The sequence below is a fragment of the Phytophthora cinnamomi genome (assembly GCF_018691715.1).
Source record: "Phytophthora cinnamomi strain GKB4 chromosome Unknown Contig26, whole genome shotgun sequence".
In the NCBI taxonomy this organism is placed as follows: domain Eukaryota; phylum Oomycota; class Peronosporomycetes; order Peronosporales; family Peronosporaceae; genus Phytophthora; species Phytophthora cinnamomi.
Genome location: NW_027150959.1, coordinates 904,171 through 927,007, shown reverse-complemented (window position 1 = coordinate 927,007; position 22,837 = coordinate 904,171). Strand labels below are relative to the sequence as shown.

The window sequence follows — 22,837 nt, the reverse complement described above, 5'->3', positions numbered from 1 at the left end:
AAATCCTCGGCGGGTCCGCTGTTGATGTGCGGACCGAGACTTCGTTCATCGAGCATATTCTTCGTTTTGTGAGCGGAATGTTCACCTCGCCCGGCAATTTGGCAGTCGCGTGGAACATGTCCAGGCGCACACCAGCCGGAATCATCAAGTCGGTGCCGAGGACCACGTCCACACCGGCGCCATGATCCATAATCCACAATTCAAACTCGTACACTCGTTCCCAGCCGAGCGTCATTTTGACCAAGGCGAGCTCTGTAACCATCGTTCCTTTGGTAAACCCTTGTATTTCCATACAGCGGCCGTGACCTTGAATTTCACGCGGCCGCAACTTCTTTGCAAATCTCTCCGAGATCACGCTCACATTCGCTCCTGTGTCCAAAAGGACTCGAGTGCGCACATCATTCACCTCGCCTCGGGCCAGAGCTCTCATCCGAGCCCTCTGGTCGAATTCCACGCGGACCACCACCCCAGCCTCTCGCCCCGGAGTAGCTTCAGCACTCCACCGAGCTTTGGGCTGGTGCGTCCTACCGGCACTGCGCTTGAAACCCAACCCTCTGTGCCACTTCCATCTCCATTTTCATCATTCGCATCACTCATTTCACCTCCACCGAGGTTTCCACCTCTCTCCTATTCATTTTCCATCGTGTTCACAAATTCCTTGTCATTGTTCGGCCATTTGCACTTCCCCACGAACGCGTAGACACAGTCTGCGTCGATCGCGGGTTCGACTAACTGTGGCAGCTCGATTGGGACCAACCCAGTTTCAGTTGGCGGGCTGCCTAGTTTAAATGGTCACCGAAGACTAGGCTTTGGAGCTCGGGGGTGAGGTCTTTCTTCTCAATCTTCGTTCGAAGGAGAGAAGTGAGCGCTTGGAGAGCTTCACATTTTCCGACATCGTGCACTTGCTGACATAGCTTGCAGCGACGGAAGCAGTAGTGGGCCGAGCGACCGAGCCCTCCGCATGCAGTGCACGGTCCATATTGATGGGGGCGACCCTCGCGGTTATCGCGGCCGATGTTTCGATTTTCTCGGTCGAGGTTTCGGTCGAAGTCGCCACCCTTGCGCTGACGGTGGTCGGTCCTGCACATCTTTCATGATCGTTCGCCGCGGCTACGTGCCCACGTTCATCTTCGGAGTTGTAGTCATCACTATAGTCGCCGCCACTTTGATCGTCCTCAGAGTAGAGGCTGTCGCCAGCTTCGCTCTCGCTACTGCTGCACGAGTGTCGGTGCGGTGACGAACGCTCGGTCCGGCCACCCCTAGACCCTCGGACTTGGAGTTCGGTCATCATGTCGGCGAGCGAAGCCTCTGCCAGCGAGATTCGCGGCACATGGCGCGAGTCATCGCGACGACGGTCAAAGTCTCGGTCCCGACGATCGTATTGGTCGCGACGGTAACCGTCACGCGAAGAGTCGGTGCGTCGGTCATCGCGTCGGTAGCTGTCCCGCGAAGCCTCGGGGCGTTTGTCATCGCGTCTGCGAGTACTCTCACGGCTTCTAGGTGGGTAAGCCGAAGTCTCGCGGGACTGTCCACGCTCTTCCAACTTCAAGAAGTCGTTAATCATGCCTTCCAACTCGTGAATGTCCTTCACTCGAACGTGGCAGAGCCGCCGCTCGAGGCCTCGGTCCCCACACGACGCGAGGAATCGGTGCACATGGTCTTTCGCATCGAGACCACCCTTCTCGAACTGGAGGCCAGCGTTGCGAGCGTAGCCATTCAGTCGATTTAGGTAGTCGTAAATGTGCTCGGCACCATCCCTCTTCGCCGAGTAGTACCGAGCTTTAGCAGACTGTTTGAATTGCGAGCAGTAGTACTTAATGAAGGCGTCGCTGAGCAACTTCCACTGACGTTTGGTTTTCCTCGGAACTTGACGGTACCAGTGAAGGGCACCATCCCGAAGGCTTAACTCAAACGCCATGCACCATTCGTTGGGAGGTGTGTGAGTGCCCTTTATCTCGTAGACAAAAGCTCGGAGCCACTGCATCGAGGTTTTACTCTTGTTGCGGGCTCCGGAAAAATGTCTGATCTGAGCGAGGGGTCGGTGGGTCGCGAGCTCAAGTCTCGGTGTCGAGCTCAAGCGCTCCATCTCGCTCACCTCCCGGACCTGGCGGGCCAATTCGTCACTAGGACTGTCGCGGCCGTCAACGTGGTCCACGTAATCATCCTCGTCATCATCCTCGTCAGAGGAGGCCGATCGAGGGGTGAACCGTCGGTCTGTTTTCCCGCGTTGTGTACTGCGAGTGGGCTTCGACCCCTCGGTGCGCGAAATGCGTTCCGCGCGGCTCGTCGACCGGGGAGTCACCATGTGCGAATCTTGGAAGTACGGCGTACCCTCGGTACGGACCGAAAACACACCATCAGTAGTCTGCCGTCTGGTCGAGCTCTCTGGTTTCTTCTGAGGTGTCTGTGGGAGTGGGACTTTCGACGGGTCGTCCTCCTCCTGCTCCGCCGAGGCCTTGGTTTGGCCAGCCAGGCCGATGTCTGTGGTGCCAAAGCTCAGACGGAGCTTGCGCTTCCACTTCTGGAGCTCACGGCCAGCTATGGCAGGGGGCCAGTCACGGATTGCAGCATCCGAGGGGTGAGTTTGCGGCTCACACTCTATAGCCCGAATGAGCGAGACCGTGTCCTCGGCCACCTGAGTGGTATTGATAGAGTTTACTGGCCAGGCCAGCTCGCCCTTCAACTCCACCCAGGTGGCTTGTCGGATTGACTTGGGCGAGAATTGCTGCATCCACTCGCTTTCTTCCATCATCTGCTTGAACACTCGTCCAAGCACCTTGTTTGCAGCTGGAGTGCTGCCATTCATCGGCGGCCGGTTGACTTGGGCAACTTGAGGACCCTTAGTAACCTGCACCAGGGCTTTCGAGCCCTCGGTGCCGTCCTCATAGTCGTCGTAGGCGTGGTCCGGCTCCGCCACTTCATCAAATTCTTCGACGAGGTTTCGCGAGAGCGAGCGGGGAACCCCGCTGTGTCCCGCGGACAACATCGCGTCTTCCTGGTCGTCCGTCTCCTGCATCGCTGCAGATGACTTCTCTTCCAGGTCATCATAGTCCATCATTTCATCCTTGGCGTCGGAATCTTCATCCACCGACTCTTCGAAGCTGACCGACCGTTCGGTGATCACCGACAACCGAGACGTCAAGTCGCTAGCGACGGTTGACGAGTACTCGGTGGGTCCGCGCGTCGACTCCGCCGGCGTTGCTGGTACCGCTGACTTGGATCCGTTCGCCATCTTGTTATTCTTGTTCTTGTTCTTGTTCTCTTCTCTCTTCTTCTTCTTCTTCTTCTTCTTCTTCTTCTTCTTCTTCTTCTTCTTCTCCCCCTCAATGCTCGTTAAGGGGTAATACCTACACCGACCTTAACAACAAGCACTCGGTCACACCAGTCCCGGGTCGCGGCACCAGTTGTCGTGTAGGAATTCACGATTTTACGAGTCCTCGTCCCTCACCCTCGACAAATGGGACGAGCCCTACCAACAACACACGCTTCCCTCGAAAGGTCGGCGATGATTGTTGGGAATAAACCTGAAGACCAGGTCCGATCCCTTACACCGGGCTGGAAATATGCCTTGTGTTGAAGTATCGGTCAGGTAGGTAGAGCCCACACACAGGCACCGCCAGCCACGAGCAACGGCTGGGGTGCGTAAATATAAACGCTTTCGCGTTAAACCCACTGTGGTCCCTCAGAAAAGAAGGGTACCGGGCCGGTCAAGGCCTTTGACAGGGGCGCCGAGGTGAAACCTCGGCCGAAGAGTCAAATACAGTGGGGGGCCACGCCACGCACCCAGGTCAACGTACAAACGTACAGGGAGGACTCTCTATCTCCCAACACTTGGCCACTATCCACTCTTGGCCTTACCAGGGCGAACTCTCGGTCAATGTACCTTAAGCTCACCGGCAGACATACCCCGCGTCGGCCGAGCGTATCCAGACCCTACAGCTAAGCTAGCTGGACTTACCGTAGACGGATTTGACACTGATGGTTTGGGGGGAATAGTCTGCTCTGATTTAATAGTTAGAGGCGGTGAGGCCTCGACTATAACTAATCCCTAATGTCTATACAAATATCTAGTGTTGACCGAGCTATCGGTCTGATCCTACAACCGGACGAGCCTCCGTCTTAAGTCCGGATCCCTAATAAGAGGCAAAAGGTGTATCCACTATAACTATCCGGAGAGCTCGGCGAGAATTTAATATGGCCCGCCGAGCCTCACAGTCACTAACTAGCTTCCTGTCACTCTGGCGCGGTAAATGTGAGTAGCCAATAGGAGACCTCGGTCATCTTCTCTCAAACTCTCGACGCCGTTAGACCTCGGTCTGGTGGCTCCACTCTGCAGTCAAAACCCAATCTTACAACATGTTGAACTCCCAGTGGAAGTAGTTATCTTCCACGAGCTTGACAGTGCCCGCGTAGCTTGGGCTCATAACCAATCGAGAGTGTGCGAATGAGGCTTGGTAGTCGAGTGAGTAGTTGGAACGAAATCCGAAAGTGAGCTCGATTTAGGTTAGTGTCTTTGCTAGCTAGTTGTCCCTACTGTATGCAATGTTCCCTAGTAGGTGATGCTTGTAGATGTGGTCCAAACGATCTCGGCTGCGGTCCAAACGAAGTTGCCAGTCGTAAGACTGATCCGCCTAGTCACGGCTGCGGCTCAAAACGGTTGACTCAACACATGCAAATCATAAGCACCCAAATTGAAGTTGTCGTCCAATCACATTCCAGTATCAGAGATAGTCCAGCCAATCAGGTTGCGAGATCTTCCCATCTTCAACCACAGAACCCCGGTGGCACGTGCCAGCACGCGCAGGCCGTCTGCCTCGCGGTAGGGATCCAGTCGATCAGATAGCGAAGTGCAACCTCAACAAGTTGCCCCCGGTATCCTACTAGTTTTCTCTCGGAGAGCTGACGAATTTGTCACTTAGAGGTTGCATACCACTTGAGTCGAGCTAACTTGCCACAAACCGAATGCAAAATGTTGTTTTTCCGCTGTAATATATGTAAATACATGTTATTATCTCTAATAGCTACCTGCATTATTTTCGGCTTCATCGTCGCCGTGATGCGTTTCAGCACCTCGCTCTATCTCGTTCAAGGTGTACGGCATGTTGCCGGTGATCCCAATTTTTTCTTAATTCTCTGCGCGCCGCAATAGACGTTATTCTATCTATTTAATCGGTTTAGCTCATATGTTACCTTCGTAACAGCTTTCTAATAGTTTGTTACCAATCTTACCGATAGCTAACCAGGTGCGGCTATAATTTTGACCCGACCCACAACCGGTTTTTTGTCCATTGCAAAAAAAACGGTGATAGCTTTTTCCGCATCTGTTTCGAATTTGCCGCTACAGTACATTTTTATCATAACGTTTTCTTTATTTTAATCGTTATTGATTAATGCGACGATGCGGTTGCGGGTACGGGTACCTGGGGATACAGTCAAACCTGTTTATATGATCCTCCCTATTTGAGCCTTGCCATTTATTTGATGCAAGCTTTGTTGCTACCAAATATTTTACTTAGTTTTTGTATAACCGCTGTTTATATGTATACAAGGTATATGAGTCACATTTTGGAGGACCAAATTAGGTCTAACCTGTTTATTTGACTCACACTATGATCATCGAGCAGGACGGGAACGCTGTCATCGCGGTGATGAACTGAAGTACTTAGTATGTCTCCTCAAACCTGTCTGACGCTAGAACAAAAGCTCCAAGTGCACCTAAAGCTCAAGCAGAATCCTGGCATGAACAACCCCATGCTCGCTGAGTGATCTACGTGACGTTCAAGGCCCGGGTCAGCCGTGCCACACTTGCCCGACTGCGCAACCTGCCTTCTTCCTACTTCAGCCACGTCGACCTGAGTGCAACCAAGCTGCGCCGAATGAAATTCCCACAGTTCGAGTGGGAACTGAGGGGAAAATTTTTTCAGAACGAAGCTAAAACGGCAATGGCGGACGACGTGCTCCTGCTGAAGGCGCATGAGCTGGCGGAGCGCTTAGGCATCGATTCAACCTGCCATCGCTCTGAGACACTGCATGGAGCTGTCTGCATTTCTGCTTCAATGCGGAGAGCAGACTGATAGAGAACGAAGAGCTTTACAGACCGTGACCGCTTTGGTTCGGGAGACTACGATGAAGGCAAAGCGGCAGCGAATTATGCGCGATTTCTTTACGTGCACCACATATTTTTTTAACTGAGTCCATTTTATATGAGTCATTGTTGTAGATGGCCACCAACGGGGCCTCATATAAACAGGTTTGACTGTATTACACGTCGAGTGGGTGCCCCGTAAGGAGATTATCTTGATGGGTCAACGACGTAAGTCAATATTTCTTAAAATTCATACACCAAGATCATTCATTTTTGAAACCATTACGTCTTTCACAACGGTTTTCTCGGTGCAAACTGCAGTTCACTTTATTGAGCTGAAAGGTGGTGCTGTGATTAGCTGTGATTGGCTGTGTCTGACGGTCTAAAGAGGGAAATGGGTTGTAACAAGGGGAACCTTCTCTGCTATTGAAAAAGCAAAAAATACCCAATGCCATTTAAACGAGGTTCTAGGTTTGGCAAGCTTTAAATTAGAGGGTAGCTTCTGCTATGTCAGTTGATACGCGACCACCGCTAATTTGAACAGGACTTTACTGGACCCAATTTTGGACTTGGGAGTTGCTACAGGTGCAATAATAGTGAATGAAGAATTGAGAGTGTGCGAATGAGGCTTGGTAGTCGAGTGAGTAGTTGGAAGGAAATCCGAAAGTGAGCTCGATTTAGGTTAGTGTGTTTGCCAGCTAGCAGTCCCTACTGTATGCAATGTTCCCTAGTAGGTGAGGCTTGTAGATGTGGTCCAAACGATCTCGGCTGCGGTCCAAACGAAGTTGCCAGTCGTAAGACTGATCCGCCTAGTCACGGCTGCGACTCAAAACGGTTGACTCAACACATGCAAATCATAAGCACCCAAATTGAAGTTGTCGTCCAATCACATTCCAGTATCAGAGATAGTCCAGCCAATCAGGTTGCGAGATCTTCCCATCTTCAACCAAAGACCCCGGTGGCACGTGCCAGCACGCGCAGGCCGTCTGCCTCGCGGTAGGGATCCAGTCGATCAGATAGCGAAGTGCAACCTCAACACCCCCACTCAATTCGATGTCTCGAGCTTGGGTCCAACGTTGCTACACATCATCAAGTAGCGGAGCGTCTTCGACGATAGACCCTTTGTCATGAAGTCAGCGAGCTGGTTCTTGGTCTCCACATACTCCAGCTCGACTTCGTTGCTCACCACCTTCTCGCGAATGAAATGGTAGCGTATGTCGATGTGCTTCGTGCGAGCTTGGTATCCAATATTCTTCGCCAATGCCATCGCGCCTTGGTTGTCTTCGTAGATCACCGTAGCCCCCACTTGTTCAGTGCCTATGTCCTTCAATAGACGGCGCATCCAGACGCACTCCTTCACGCATTCGCTCAGTGCCATATACTCGGCCTCTGTAGAACTTAACGCGACAGTCTTCTGATACGTCGAACGCCACACCACAGGAGCATCGCACATCATTAACATCGTCCCGCTTACGGAACGACGGTCGTCGCGGCTGCCGGCCCAGTCCGCATCCGAGTAGGCGACGAGCTCGGTTCCACGTAACCCATCGTACGTGATTCCCACGTCCTTGGTCTTCAGTAGGTAGTGCACTACCTAGATTCCTGCGTCCCAGTGCTTCTGGCCAGGGTTCTCCAGGAAACGACTCAACTTGGCAACCGCGACCGAAATGTCAGGTCGTGTTCCACATGCCAGGTACATCAGGCTGCCCACCAGCGATCGGTAGGACTTCGACTTCATCTTGGTCTTCTCTTCTTCCGCCTGCGGTTCGTCGGCCTTGGTCAGATGAACTCCAGCTTCCATAGGCGATGTGCACGGCTTCGCGTTCTCTTGCCCAAACTTCTTGATGATCGACTCGGTGTACGCTTGTTGAGAGATCCTCAGTGTCTTGCGATCCATGTTGTAGTCGATCTCAATTCCAAGAATGAAACGTGCGCGCCCGAGGTCCTTGATTCGAAACTTCTCCGCGATTCCAGCCTTCACCGATGTAATCACCGCATTGTCCCGCGATGCGATCAGCATGTCGTCCACGTAGAGACACACAATGCAGTGGTCGTCTCCATCCCCTCTTGTGTACACACACGGGTCGGCGTCAGCAGGCTTGAATCCCATCACCTTGAGGTGCGCGTCAATCGTTTCGTTCCATATTCGTGACGCCTGCTTGAGTCCGTACAAACTTTGCAGCAACATGCAAACGACGTCCTCTTCACCATCTTCTTCGGCAAGTGTCAAGAGATCTCGGAGTCCCTCTGGCAAGTCCATGTAGATCTCTTCTTCCAGCTTGCCGTACAGGAACGCGGTGTCGACGTCGCATTGCTCGATGTCGTATCCATCTGCGACACACTTCGCCAGTTTGGCGCGAATCGAGTTGAGATAAGCCACCGGGGCGTACGTCTCTTCGTAGTCCACGCCGTGACGTTGCGAGTAACCCTTGGCTACGAGACGGGCCTTGTGACGAATAACTTGTCCCTTCTTGTTGCGTTTCAATGCGAATACCCAACGACAGCCGATCGGTCGTTGGTGAGCTGGTCTCGGCACCAGCTTCCATGTCTTGTTTGCTACGAGCGACTTCAACTCGCTCTGCATAGCCCTCTTCCATTCCACTTGGTCCGCACTCGCCATAGCTTCTTCATATGACGTCGGGACCTCTTCCGTTGCAGCCATTGCTTGGCCACTTTCAATTGCATATTGGTCCTCGTTAACCTGAACTCTGCCTTGAATCATCTTCTGGCGCTTCGTGCCAGTAGTCGAGGGTGCCACGACTTGCTTCTTGCGAGCGCCTGCCTCTTCAGGATCCGTTGTCTCGTCAATGTGGCGAGCACGCGATCGGGTAATCATATGATGTGTCGATCCGTATGGCACGATCGCATCGTTTACGCCCATGTCACGTTGAAGTGGGATAACGTCCCCAACTTCAGAATCCATTGGCACGACTTGTCCTGACTCGTCCGGTTGATACCCACCATGGCTGGGCTGCTCCACCTTGACTTCATCGTCATCCAGCTCCATTTTCTCCACCATGTCATCCAGACTTGTTGTTTCCACGAACTTCACTGTGCGCTCGATTTGCATCTTTCCCGTCGCCACGTTGAGTACTCGGTATCCCTTGACACCAACCTCGTAGCCAACGAATCGACACTTGAAGGCCTTAGCATCCAACTTGCGGCGCTTCTCGTCGGGAATGTGCGCGTAGCCAACTGAACCAAATACTTTCATGTTCTTGAGCTGCGGATTGGTTCCATGCACAATTTCGTAGGGCGTCTTGACGTTCACCGAGTTGGGGAGCCGGTTGATGATCCACGCAGCCGTGTTTACGGCTTCGGCCCACCACTTTTTCTCAATGGCTTCGTGGTAGAGCATACAGCGCGCCATCTCCACCAAACTTCGGTTCATGCGCTCAGCCAGTCCATTTTGCTGAGGCGTGTATGGCACCGTCTTTTCATGCTTGATGCCACTGCGGTCGAGGTAGGCCTTGAACTGCTTGCCCGTGTACTCGCCACCATTGTCAGAACGTAGGCGCTTGATCGCCTTGCCTGTTGCGTTCTCCATTACCGCCTTGAAGATCTTGAACTTCGACAGCACTTCCGATTTGGCCTTCATGAAGTAGATGGTCACGTGACGTGAGTAGTCATCAATGAAGGTTACCACATACGTGCAGCCACCGGGTGTCTTGGTCTGCATCGGACCCATCACGTCCGTGTGCACCAGATCCAGTACGCCTGCACTCTTGACGAGCTTCTCCGGGTGGCGCGGATAGTCGTCCGCTCTCATCTTGCCCATGCAGCAGCCTGCGCAGACGGTACCACTTGTGGCACCATCCGAAACGCAAGGCACTCCGTCTGCCATGGTCAACAGCTGTTCGTAACGTTTGAACGGGATGTGGCCGAGACGGGCGTGCACAACGGCCCATGGCTCCTTACGAGATGCCGTCGCCGCACGACACACCTCGCCCCCCACTGTCTTCAACTTGTAGACGTTTCCAAAACGCTTGGCCTCCATGACGGTAGCATCGCCATAGCGAAAGACACACTTGTCCTTGCTGAACTGCGCGACGACGTCCTTCTCGGCCAGCGTCGCAACCGAGATGAGGCTTCCATCAACTTCAGGGATGTATAGCACATCCGACAGCGTGACAGACGTTCCGTCCATCAGCTTCATTCCGACGGTGCCCTTTGCAACTGCGTCGATTTTCGTGCCATCCGCGATCGTGATGCGGACTGGCGTCTTCAGCTCCTTCATGGACACGAACTTGTCCCGGACGCTGGTCATGTGCGAGCTGGCACCGGAGTCCACGAGCCACTCCGACTTGTCCATTGCACCCGTTGCCGTAAACGCGAAGTCGGACGCAGCTTGCGCGACTTGCCCACGTTCGTTGTCGACCTTCTTCTTGCGGCACTCGAATTCCTTGTGGCCAGTCTTCTTGCAGTAGAAGCACTTGCCGTTGAACCGATGCTTGAAATTCTCCTTCTTCTTCGTAGCAAACGCCTTCTCTTGAGCCGATGACGATTCATCCGAGGCTTCAACACCAGCTAGCGCTTGGATTGCGTACGAGAGCGTCATGTTCGGCGTGTTCTCGAGCACGGTACTGATCATCCGGTACTCATCGGTCAAACTGCCGAGCAGCAGCACGAGTTAGCGGGTCTCGTCGAGAGGCTCACCAATCGTCTCCATTTGGAGCACGATTTCCTTGAATCGGTCCACGTGCGTCGTGAACCGCGTACCGGGCTCCATCTTGAAGTTATGCAGCTTCTTGGTGACGAGGAGTCGGTTCTTGAGCGTGCTCCGGTTGAACTGCTCCTGGAGCATGGTCCATGCATCCATCGCAGTCATCACACCACGGATGTAGACTTGGAATGTGAGGCTGACGTCGCCAGCGATCACTCCAAGGGCTTTCAGATCGTCGGTCTTCCATGCATCCGTGGTGCGGTTGCTCACCGGGTCGAACTCTGCCTTGATGATGTGGGGCAGCAGTCCCTTGCGCGAGAGCTTCATCCGCATGTTGAACTCCCAGTGGAAGTAGTTATCTTCCACGAGCTTGACGGTGTCCGCGTAGCTTGGGCTCATAACCAATCGAGAGTGTGCGAATGAGGCTTGGTAGTCGAGTGAGTAGTTGGAAGGAAATCCGAAAGTGAGCTCGATTTAGGTTAGTGTGTTTGCCAGCTAGCAGTCCCTACTGTATGCAATGTTCCCTAGTAGGTGAGGCTTGTAGATGTGGTCCAAACGATCTCGGCTGCGGTCCAAACGAAGTTGCCAGTCGTAAGACTGATCCGCCTAGTCACGGCTGCGACTCAAAACGGTTGACTCAACACATGCAAATCATAAGCACCCAAATTGAAGTTGTCGTCCAATCACATTCCAGTATCAGAGATAGTCCAGCCAATCAGGTTGCGAGATCTTCCCATCTTCAATCACAGACCCCGGTGGCACGTGCCAGCACGCGCAGGCCGTCTGCCTCGCGGTAGGGATCCAGTCGATCAGATAGCGAAGTGCAACCTCAACATGAAGAAGGCTCAGCGCTATCATGTTTACCGCAAGAAATGGTAATGGTTCTCTCATTTGAATGTTTATCCCTCGACGACCCTTGTCTTAGACGAACGCACCGCAACTCGAACATATCGAGCAGAATTCGGTATGCCGGGACCCCAGCCTAGATACTTCCCGAGACAGAGCCCTGGGCCGGAAACGCTTTTCTCTTGAATTTCTTGAGCGAACACATGCCGTGGTGGTCATCGGTCCAGGTGAACGCAGTGCAGCCGTTCGTCCGGGCGCAGATGATGCAGCATCCTTCAGGGTAGTCGCTGGCGGCCTTTCTAATTTCATCACCAGTGAACATGACGCCCTCCTGCAAGCTCGACATGCAAGTGCTCGCACTTGAGACGGCCGCCTCCGAGACGGCCACACCGAGCAAGCCCACGAAGATAAACAGGAGTTTGGAGCTCAGCATTGTGTCAACGCAAGTAAATTGGAGAATGAACGCGTTGACAGAGATAAACATAGGAAACCCTTTAGTGGCCCACAAATGATGAAATCATCATGGTAACGATGCTGAAATAATCATCATCGTGACGATGCTGAAATAATCATCATGGTGGCGATGCTGTAATAATCATCATGGTGACGATGCTAACCCACGGAGTCTTCAGGCAAGGAAACGAGCTCGTGCTAGATCGAGCCTTAGTTAACTTTGCCCGTTATGATACGCTGCGTTTTCAGCTTAAGAACTCAACGGACGGACATTTTCTTGGCCGTTAGCTAGCCAAAAGACTTAAATGAAATCTCACCTTAAAACGCAAACGTACAACGCTTTCAGCAGGTGCTGCCGACTATCCGCAGCCCGGCAAGACTGAGGGTGATATCATCTTGTAAAGGGCGGCTGCTTGTTGTTTCACGCCACCTCCTTCCTCGGTACTACCAAAATGACCGTCTCCCTCACTGTTATACAGCGAGGCTGTTCAACAGCATAGCAAAAGACCCCGCGCCACGTCGAGAAACGCCGTATGGAGCCTCAACCTTCGCTTCCGATTGCCTTGAGCAGAGTGGAACGTAAAATTGATATGGTAGAAACTTGGAACACGCTGCATACTTAGGTAGACCCCGTTACATGTAATATTGAGGCGAATGTCTGTAAACGTGGAAAGCAACTTCGAGGTTGAGCGTCCGACAGGACAATCTCCTACATGCTTGGCTTGAAGACGGGCCTCGCTGCCTGAGGCATTATTAGTTCGTGCTGACAAAGTACTTAGCTGCAGAGTTAACGATGCGCGTGACTTCGTCGACTTGAGTCTGGATTGTGGCATAATCGTCGTAGAAAGCGAGACAATCGGTGATACCGGGGAATGCTGCGCCGGCGTAGCCCTCATAGAAGCCCGGTCCGAAGATGACGTGTTTGTACCATGGTCGGTGCGGCAGTCCGTCGCTCGACAGCAATTGCCGCTCGAGCTGGACGGCCTTGTTGTTCCACTCGCTCAGCGCCGATGCGTCTATGCTGGTTTGCAGCTCGAGCGCCGCAGCCTGGAATGCGTCCGCGTTGGCACCAAATTTCGCGATGGCAGCGTACAGTTGCGCCAGCTCCACGCTCCTGTCGGCGTCGGCCAGACGCTGCTCGAGCTGCTGCAGTCCGTCGTGCATGACGAGCGCGTACGAGGAGAAGTCGAAGGGGATGATGCGGTCGTTGGCGAGACGCATGGCTAGCACGCCCCACCACTTGGCCATGCTGGCGTGCGACGCGTAGTGCGGGTCACCCTGCGTCTCCATATAGTGAAGGCTGTCCATGGTGCTGTGGTAAGTTCCGTAGGACGCGTACGTGAGCCCGAAGGCCAGGTTGACGGAGATGACGCCCAGGTGCTGGTAGAACGGCGTGAAGTCGGAGCCCGAGCCCATGAAGTTGATGAGGTGCGCTGGCGCGAGCGTTCGGTCGGCAGCATCACCAGGAGCGGGCAAGCCTCCAGGGATTGAGCGAGCCTCCGCCATCTGCTTCGACCACTGGTCCAATAGACTAGAGGAGCTGTCAGCGGCGCTGTTGTTGCCGTGGAACGGGTTCGCCGGTAGCAGACTGGCCATGTCCTGCACGAACTTCGCTATAGATGGAGCCGAGCTGGCGCTGACAAGAGGACCGACCAACAAGTCAACATTGAGGTAGGCCACCGCCTCCTCCTTCAGCAGCTTTGCGTTGTCCTCGACCCACTCCGTACTTCCGAGCAGCGCGTACTCCTCGCCGTCCCAAGACCCAAGGACAATGGTGCGGCGCGGACGCCAGCCAGTCTCCAGCAGGTCACCGAGGCCACGCGCGATCTCCATCAGCGTCGCGGACCCGCTGCTAGGGTCAACGGCGCCGCAAACCCAGGCGTCGCGGTGGTTGCCCAGCACGACGCGCTTCTCCGGTTCCTCCGCGCCCTCGATCGTGCCGATGACGTCCCAAATGGCGCCAACGTGGTTGTCCATGACCACGTCCAGATTCAGCACCAGAGCTCCATCGTCTCCCAGCTTGTACTCAAGCGGGAGCCCTCCTTGCCAAGAATCCTGAGCTTTTTGACCTCCCAGCGCCGCGAGGATCCGACGGGCCTGGCCGTACGAAAGGGGGAGCACCGGCACCCGAGGAACGTTCGGCACCTCCTCGTACGTGAGTCGCGCGGCTCCTTCCACCGACGCCCAACCGGGCGTCATCGGGTCTCCAGAGTAGAGCGGGATGTAGTTGACCGATCCACGCTGGAACGAGTCCTCGGGCCGGTAGAAGCCCTCGGGGTACACGGGGCCGCGCGTGAAACCGTCCTCGTTCGGGTCCGAGTAAATGAGCACGCCGGTCATGCCGTACTTCTCGGCAGCCATGACCTTGAGTCCACACATGTTGGCGCCGTAGCGCACCAATGCAATCCTGTCCTCGATAGTGACGTTGTTGCCACCACTAATTTGAACAGGACTTTACTGGACCCAATGTTGGACTTGGGAGTTGCTACAGGTGCAATAATAGTGAATGAAGAAGGCTCAGCGCTATCATGTTTACCGCAAGAAATGGTAATGGTTCTCTCATTTGAATGTTTATCCCTCGACGACCCTTGTCTTAGACGAACGCACCGCAACTCGAACATATCGAGCAGAATTCGGTATGCCGGGACCCCAGCCTAGATACTTCCCGAGACAGAGCCCTGGGCCGGAAACGCTTTTCTCTTGAATTTCTTGAGCGAACACATGCCGTGGTGGTCATCGGTCCAGGTGAACGCAGTGCAGCCGTTCGTCCGGGCGCAGATGATGCAGCATCCTTCAGGGTAGTCGCTGGCGGCCTTTCTAATTTCATCACCAGTGAACATGACGCCTTCCTGCAAGCTCGACATGCAAGTGCTCGCACTTGAGACGGCCGCCTCCGAGACGGCCACACCGAGCAAGCCCACGAAGATAAACAGGAGTTTGGAGCTCAGCATTGTGTCAACGCAAGTAAATTGGAGAATGAACGCGTTGACAGAGATAAACATAGGAAACCCTTTAGTGGCCCACAAATGATGAAATCATCATGGTAACGATGCTGAAATAATCATCATGGTGGCGATGCTGTAATAATCATCATGGTAACGATGCTGAAATAATCATCATGGTGGCGATGCTGTAATAATCATCATGGTAACGATGCTAACCCACGGAGCCTACGTTCGAAATCAAACTACCCATACTAAAGCCCAAGACAAAAGTTGGGGTCTTCAGGCAAGGAAACGAGCTCGTGCTAGATCGAGCCTTAGTTAACTTTGCCCGTTATGATACGCTGCGTTTTCAGCTTAAGAACTCAACGGACGGACATTTTCTTGGCCGTTAGCTAGCCAAAAGACTTAAATGAAATCTCACCTTAAAACGCAAACGTACAACGCTTTCAGCAGGTGCTGCCGACTATCCGCAGCCCGGCAAGACTGAGGGTGATATCATCTTGTAAAGGGCGGCTGCTTGTTGTTTCACGCCACCTCCTTCCTCGGTACTACCAAAATGACCGTCTCCCTCACTGTTATACAGCGAGGCTGTTCAACAGCATAGCAAAAGACCCCGCGCCACGTCGAGAAACGCCGTATGGAGCCTCAACCTTCGCTTCCGATTGCCTTGAGCAGAGTGGAACGTAAAATTGATATGGTAGAAACTTGGAACACGCTGCATACTTAGGTAGACCCCGTTACATGTAATATTGAGGCGAATGTCTGTAAACGTGGAAAGCAACTTCGAGGTTGAGCGTCCGACAGGACAATCTCCTACATGCTTGGCTTGAAGACGGGCCTCGCTGCCTGAGGCATTATTAGTTCGTGCTGACAAAGTACTTAGCTGCAGAGTTAACGATGCGCGTGACTTCGTCGACTTGAGTCTGGATTGTGGCAGAATCGTCGTAGAAAGCGAGACAATCGGTGATACCGGGGAATGCTGCGCCGGCGTAGCCCTCATAGAAGCCCGGTCCGAAGATGACGTGTTTGTACCATGGTCGGTGCGGCAGTCCGTCGCTCGACAGCAATTGCCGCTCGAGCTGGACGGCCTTGTTGTTCCACTCGCTCAGCGCCGATGCGTCTATGCTGGTTTGCAGCTCGAGCGCCGCAGCCTGGAATGCGTCCGCGTTGGCACCAAATTTCGCGATGGCAGCGTACAGTTGCGCCAGCTCCACGCTCCTGTCGGCGTCGGCCAGACGCTGCTCGAGCTGCTGCAGTCCGTCGTGCATGACGAGCGCGTACGAGGAGAAGTCGAAGGGGATGATGCGGTCGTTGGCGAGACGCATGGCTAGCACGCCCCACCACTTGGCCATGCTGGCGTGCGACGCGTAGTGCGGGTCACCCTGCGTCTCCATATAGTGAAGGCTGTCCATGGTGCTGTGGTAAGTTCCGTAGGACGCGTACGTGAGCCCGAAGGCCAGGTTGACGGAGATGACGCCCAGGTGCTGGTAGAACGGCGTGAAGTCGGAGCCCGAGCCCATGAAGTTGATGAGGTGCGCTGGCGCGAGCGTTCGGTCGGCAGCATCACCAGGAGCGGGCAAGCCTCCAGGGATTGAGCGAGCCTCCGCCATCTGCTTCGACCACTGGTCCAATAGACTAGAGGAGCTGTCAGCGGCGCTGTTGTTGCCGTGGAACGGGTTCGCCGGTAGCAGACTGGCCATGTCCTGCACGAACTTCGCTATAGATGGAGCCGAGCTGGCGCTGACAAGAGGACCGACCAACAAGTCAACATTGAGGTAGGCCACCGCCTCCTCCTTCAGCAGCTTTGCGTTGTCCTCGACCCACTCCGTACTTCCGAGCAGCGCGTACTCCTCGCCGTCCCAAGACCCAAGGACAATGGTGCGGCGCGGACGCCAGCCAGTCTCCAGCAGGTCACCGAGGCCACGCGCGATCTCCATCAGCGTCGCGGACCCGCTGCTAGGGTCAACGGCGCCGCAAACCCAGGCGTCGCGGTGGTTGCCCAGCACGACGCGCTTCTCCGGTTCCTCCGCGCCCTCGATCGTGCCGATGACGTCCCAAATGGCGCCAACGTGGTTGTCCATGACCACGTCCAGATTCAGCACCAGAGCTCCATCGTCTCCCAGCTTGTACTCAAGCGGGAGCCCTCCTTGCCAAGAATCCTGAGCTTTTGACCTCCCAGCGCCGCGAGGATCCGACGGGCCTGGCCGTACGAAAGGGGGAGCACCGGCACCCGAGGAACGTTCGGCACCTCCTCGTACGTGAGTCGCGCGGCTCCTTCCACCGACGCCCAACCGGGCGTCATCGGGTCTCCAGAGTAGAGCGGGATGTAGTTGACCGATCCACGCTGGAACGAGTCCTCGGGCCGGTAGAAGCCCTCGGGGTACACGGGGCCGCGCGTGAAACCGTCCTCGTTCGGGTCCGAGTAAATGAGCACGCCGGTCATGCCGTACTTCTCGGCAGCCATGACCTTGAGTCCACACATGTTGGCGCCGTAGCGCACCAATGCAATCCTGTCCTCGATAGTGACGTTGTTGCCACCACTAATTTGAACAGGACTTTACTGGACCCAATGTTGGACTTGGGAGTTGCTACAGGTGCAATAATAGTGAATGAAGAAGGCTCAGCGCTATCATGTTTACCGCAAGAAATGGTAATGGTTCTCTCATTTGAATGTTTATCCCTCGACGACCCTTGTCTTAGACGAACGCACCGCAACTCGAACATATCGAGCAGAATTCGGTATGCCGGGACCCCAGCCTAGATACTTCCCGAGACAGAGCCCTGGGCCGGAAACGCTTTTCTCTTGAATTTCTTGAGCGAACACATGCCGTGGTGGTCATCGGTCCAGGTGAACGCAGTGCAGCCGTTCGTCCGGGCGCAGATGATGCAGCATCCTTCAGGGTAGTCGCTGGCGGCCTTTCTAATTTCATCACCAGTGAACATGACGCCCTCCTGCAAGCTCGACATGCAAGTGCTCGCACTTGAGACGGCCGCCTCCGAGACGGCCACACCGAGCAAGCCCACGAAGATAAACAGGAGTTTGGAGCTCAGCATTGTGTCAACGCAAGTAAATTGGAGAATGAACGCGTTGACAGAGATAAACATAGGAAACCCTTTAGTGGCCCACAAATGATGAAATCATCATGGTAACGATGCTGAAATAATCATCATCGTGACGATGCTGAAATAATCATCATGGTGGCGATGCTGTAATAATCATCATGGTGACGATGCTAACCCACGGAGCCTACGTTCGAAATCAAACTACCCATACTAAAGCCCAAGACAAAAGTTGGGGTCTTCAGGCAAGGAAACGAGCTCGTGCTAGATCGAGCCTTAGTTAACTTTGCCCGTTATGATACGCTGCGTTTTCAGCTTAAGAACTCAACGGACGGTCATTTTCTTGGCCGTTAGCTAGCCAAAAGACTTAAATGAAATCTCACCTTAAAACGCAAACGTACAACGCTTTCAGCAGGTGCTGCCGACTATCCGCAGCCCGGCAAGACTGAGGGTGATATCATCTTGTAAAGGGCGGCTGCTTGTTGTTTCACGCCACCTCCTTCCTCGGTACTACCAAAATGACCGTCTCCCTCACTGTTATACAGCGAGGCTGTTCAACAGCATAGCAAAAGACCCCGCGCCACGTCGAGAAACGCCGTATGGAGCCTCAACCTTCGCTTCCGATTGCCTTGAGCAGAGTGGAACGTAAAATTGATATGGTAGAAACTTGGAACACGCTGCATACTTAGGTAGACCCCGTTACATGTAATATTGAGGCGAATGTCTGTAAACGTGGAAAGCAACTTCGAGGTTGAGCGTCCGACAGGACAATCTCCTACATGCTTGGCTTGAAGACGGGCCTCGCTGCCTGAGGCATTATTAGTTCGTGCTGACAAAGTACTTAGCTGCAGAGTTAACGATGCGCGTGACTTCGTCGACTTGAGTCTGGATTGTGGCAGAATCGTCGTAGAAAGCGAGACAATCGGTGATACCGGGGAATGCTGCGCCGGCGTAGCCCTCATAGAAGCCCGGTCCGAAGATGACGTGTTTGTACCATGGTCGGTGCGGCAGTCCGTCGCTCGACAGCAATTGCCGCTCGAGCTGGACGGCCTTGTTGTTCCACTCGCTCAGCGCCGATGCGTCTATGCTGGTTTGCAGCTCGAGCGCCGCAGCCTGGAATGCGTCCGCGTTGGCACCAAATTTCGCGATGGCAGCGTACAGTTGCGCCAGCTCCACGCTCCTGTCGGCGTCGGCCAGACGCTGCTCGAGCTGCTGCAGTCCGTCGTGCATGACGAGCGCGTACGAGGAGAAGTCGAAGGGGATGATGCGGTCGTTGGCGAGACGCATGGCTAGCACGCCCCACCACTTGGCCATGCTGGCGTGCGACGCGTAGTGCGGGTCACCCTGCGTCTCCATATAGTGAAGGCTGTCCATGGTGCTGTGGTAAGTTCCGTAGGACGCGTACGTGAGCCCGAAGGCCAGGTTGACGGAGATGATGCCCAGGTGCTGGTAGAACGGCGTGAAGTCGGAGCCCGAGCCCATGAAGTTGATGAGGTGCGCTGGCGCGAGCGTTCGGTCGGCAGCGTCACCAGGAGCGGGCAAGCCTCCAGTGACTGAGTGAGCCTCCGCCATCTGCTTCGACCACTGGTCCAATAGACTAGAGGAACTGTCAGCGGCGCTGTTGTTGCCGTGGAACGGGTTCGCCGGTAGCAGACTGGCCGTGTCCTGCACGAACTTCGCTATAGATGGAGCCGAGCTGGCGCTGACAAGAGGACCGACCAACAAGTCAACATTGAGGTAGGCCACCGCCTCCTCCTTCAGCAGCTTTGCGTTGTCCTCGGCCCACTCCGTACTTCCGAGCAGCGCGTACTCCTCGCCGTCCCAAGACCCAAGGACAATGGTGCGGCGCGGACGCCAGCCAGTCTCCAGCAGGTCACCGAGGCCACGCGCGATCTCCATCAGCGTCGCGGACCCGCTGCTAGGGTCAACGGCGCCGCAAACCCAGGCGTCGCGGTGGTTGCCCAGCACGACGCGCTTCTCCGGTTCCTCCGCGCCCTCGATCGTGCCGATGACGTCCCAAATGGTGCCAACGTGGTTGTCCATGACCACGTCCAGGTTCAGCACCAGAGCTCCATCGTCTCCCAGCTTGTACTCAAGCGGGAGCCCTCCTTGCCAAGAATCCTGAGCTTTTTGACCTCCCAGCGCCGCGAGGATCCGACGGGCCTGGCCGTACGAAAGGGGGAGCACCGGCACCCGAGGAACGTTCGGCACCTCCTCGTACGTGAGTCGCGCGGCTCCTTCCACCGACGCCCAACCGGGCGTCATCGGGTCTCCAGAGTAGAGCGGGATGTAGTTGACCGATCCACGCTGGAACGAGTCCTCGGGCCGGTAGAAGCCCTCGGGGTACACGGGGCCGCGCGTGAAACCGTCCTCGTTCGGGTCCGAGTAAATGAGCACGCCGGTCATGCCGTACTTCTCGGCGGCCATGACCTTGAGTCCACGCATGTTGGCGCCGTAGCGCACCAATGCAATCCTGTCCTCGATAGTGACGTTGTTGCTGGCGAGCCACTCGAAGTCCTGCTGCGTGCCGAAGTTGGCGAACACGACCGGCGCAGTCACGTTGCCCGTCGCCGAGTACGCGAGGAAGGGCGGCAACGCATTCGGGTCCGTCGTGCAGGAATCATCCACAACGGATCCCTCGGTCAGGTTGAGTTCTTGAACACTCTGTTCGGGCGACACGATTGCGAGACGACGGTGCACCGGGTAGCTCAGCAGCGTGTAGTACTCGACCACCTCAGCTTTGATGCCGTAGGATTCCCACTGCTGCGCCGTGTACAGCGCCGTCTCGTAATCTTGCTTGGTGCCGCAAGTGTGCGGCACGCTGGCGTACGCGTGCAGGAACTCGCGGAGCTTTTCGGGCTGCACCCCATCCACGAAGGCTTGCTCGACGCTGCTCAACGGCTGCACCTCCGTCTTCAACAGTGATGTGGAGGTGGTGGCCATGCCTTCAGTCACAGAAGTCGGCGCCCAAGTCTGCAGCGTGAACAGGTAGCTGCCGAGGAAAACCAGCGTGCCAGCGAGGCCAGCGACGCGCACGGCATCGCCGAAGCGTCTTTGAGGGGCGTCAGCGACAGTGACGACGGGGCTTGAAGCTTCGACGCCGGGTGAAGTGCCGTACGACTTCAACGGAGCGAACGACATTTGCACTCGCAATGAGGACTCCGCAGTTACGTGAGAATTGAGGGTGTGACGGATCTCTTGGTGGCTGGATGGATGCTTCTCTCAGATTGAAGAGTGAGCTGGTCGCACGCCATGAACGCAGATACTGATTGGCAAGTGGTGTGATCTTGCGAGGTGGCCGCCCTCGAGGTGATACGGTACACACATCATGCAAATCGAGCGGGGTCTGCTTCAGGAACCCAAATGCGATGAGTGGTTGTTTGGATGTTGAAGTAACACATGCACTCCTCAATGTTACGTTCGCTTCATTGACGCACTACAACCATCTAGAAGTACACTGTATCAACATGGAATGCAGTCTTACGGATAATACCCTCGCACTGTTGCAGCGCCTCCCCTCACCAGGGCCGCAGCTTGTTTGGCCGCTTCCGTCACGCTGCCGTCCGTCGGATACGTGAGGTGTGCGAGCGCGTTGACTCCGTTGGCGCAGACCGGGTCGCCCAGGTTGCAGAACTCCGCCGTCTTGGATCCGTACAAGGCGCTGGCCCTCGAAATCGTGAGGCCAAACAGCCTCAGGGGGTTGCCGAACGTCACGATGGCCTTGATACGCGGTGCCAACGCCTCCGGGATCACTTCACCGGTGCCGAGCGGCGTCTTGATGCCGATGGAGATGTCGGTGACCGAGGCGCCCTGCGAGTACCCGCCAAGAACGAACACCGTGTCTGGACACTCCTGCGCCACAGCCACCACGTGTCGAGTCATGTCCGTGGCACCCGGGCCAGCACTCAGTTGAGTCGCGTCCGCAAGGTAATTGACAGCGTACGAGGTCACGCTCGAGCCGGGAAGGTTGGCAGCGATACTGCTCACTAAAGGCTCACCGCAAATTCCGAGACCCGGTAGTTCGGTACTACCGCGAGCGAAGACAACGTGGACATCAGGACAGTTTGCATTAACGCTGGCGGGGGCGGCGAGCAGCAGCAACAATCCTATGATCATCGAGCAGGACGGGAACACTGTCATCGCGGTGATGAACTGAAGTACTTGCTTGGGGGGAGGGGATGTCGTGTGTCGAGTGGCGTGAGAGGAAAAGTGGAATGAGGACGTTCGTGCTACGGGATTGAGCAAGTGTGAGCAGAACTACGTATCTGATTTTACTATGCTTCGATAGAGCACCAGTGCATGCACACGTTGACACTGCTACGGGCAGAAGTAGCCGCTGCCGTGATCTTATCGTCACTCCATACCTGTGTATTCGTTAGGCACTTGGAAAACAGCCTTATCTACTGCAGTAGTCGCACTCCACGCTCGTATCCACGGTCTTATCGGATTGATGGTAGTCAGCACTGCTGACTCAACAGCACCTGCTTGAAGCACTCTGAAACAAGCAGTGGGGTAATCGGGTGGGTGGTGCAGTCGATGCAGGAGGTGGTTCATCGGAGCTTCTGAAGCCCACGCGTGGCCTTGACATGCTGTTGGAACAGGGTTGGGAGCCTCTCACCGCATGATGATCTTCGTCTCCAGGACCGGCGTGGAGTAGGATCTTCTCGTCAGCACGAAGTTATCGAGGAAATTGCTGAATCACTGAAGAAGCAGCCTGTGGCGTAGCTTACATCAACGTGGACAGCGGTCGATGAGGTGATCCCTGCGGACGACTCGCCAGCAATA

At 55.1% G+C, this 22,837-nt stretch overlaps 5 protein-coding genes across 5 annotated transcripts; all 5 read right to left on the bottom strand.

Annotated features, from left to right (window-relative positions):
* Positions 1-11,730: 11,730 nt before the first annotated feature.
* IUM83_08733 (Tartrate-resistant acid phosphatase type 5) lies at positions 11,731-12,027 on the bottom strand (the record flags this gene model as incomplete). The annotated part of the gene is made up of 1 exon (XM_067933125.1): positions 11,731-12,027. The coding sequence occupies one exon, from the start codon at positions 12,025-12,027 to the stop codon at positions 11,731-11,733; it is 297 nt and encodes a 98-aa protein (XP_067794041.1).
* A 773-nt stretch (positions 12,028-12,800) lies between these two features.
* On the bottom strand, positions 12,801-14,426 carry IUM83_08732 (Glutamate carboxypeptidase; the record flags this gene model as incomplete). Its single annotated transcript, XM_067933124.1, has 1 exon — positions 12,801-14,426. The coding sequence occupies one exon, from the start codon at positions 14,424-14,426 to the stop codon at positions 12,801-12,803; it is 1,626 nt and encodes a 541-aa protein (XP_067794120.1).
* Positions 14,427-15,849: 1,423 nt separating this feature from the next.
* Positions 15,850-17,073, bottom strand: IUM83_08731 (Glutamate carboxypeptidase; the record flags this gene model as incomplete). Its single annotated transcript, XM_067933123.1, has 1 exon — positions 15,850-17,073. The coding sequence occupies one exon, from the start codon at positions 17,071-17,073 to the stop codon at positions 15,850-15,852; it is 1,224 nt and encodes a 407-aa protein (XP_067794044.1).
* Positions 17,074-17,087: 14 nt separating this feature from the next.
* Positions 17,088-17,474, bottom strand: IUM83_08730 (Glutamate carboxypeptidase; the record flags this gene model as incomplete). The annotated part of the gene is made up of 1 exon (XM_067933122.1): positions 17,088-17,474. The coding sequence occupies one exon, from the start codon at positions 17,472-17,474 to the stop codon at positions 17,088-17,090; it is 387 nt and encodes a 128-aa protein (XP_067794118.1).
* A 1,431-nt stretch (positions 17,475-18,905) lies between these two features.
* Positions 18,906-21,193, bottom strand: IUM83_08729 (Glutamate carboxypeptidase; the record flags this gene model as incomplete). The annotated part of the gene is made up of 2 exons (XM_067933121.1): positions 18,906-18,937; positions 18,985-21,193. 2 exons carry the CDS (start codon positions 21,191-21,193, stop codon positions 18,906-18,908), a joined length of 2,241 nt encoding a protein of 746 aa, XP_067794300.1.
* Positions 21,194-22,837: the final 1,644 nt, after the last annotated feature.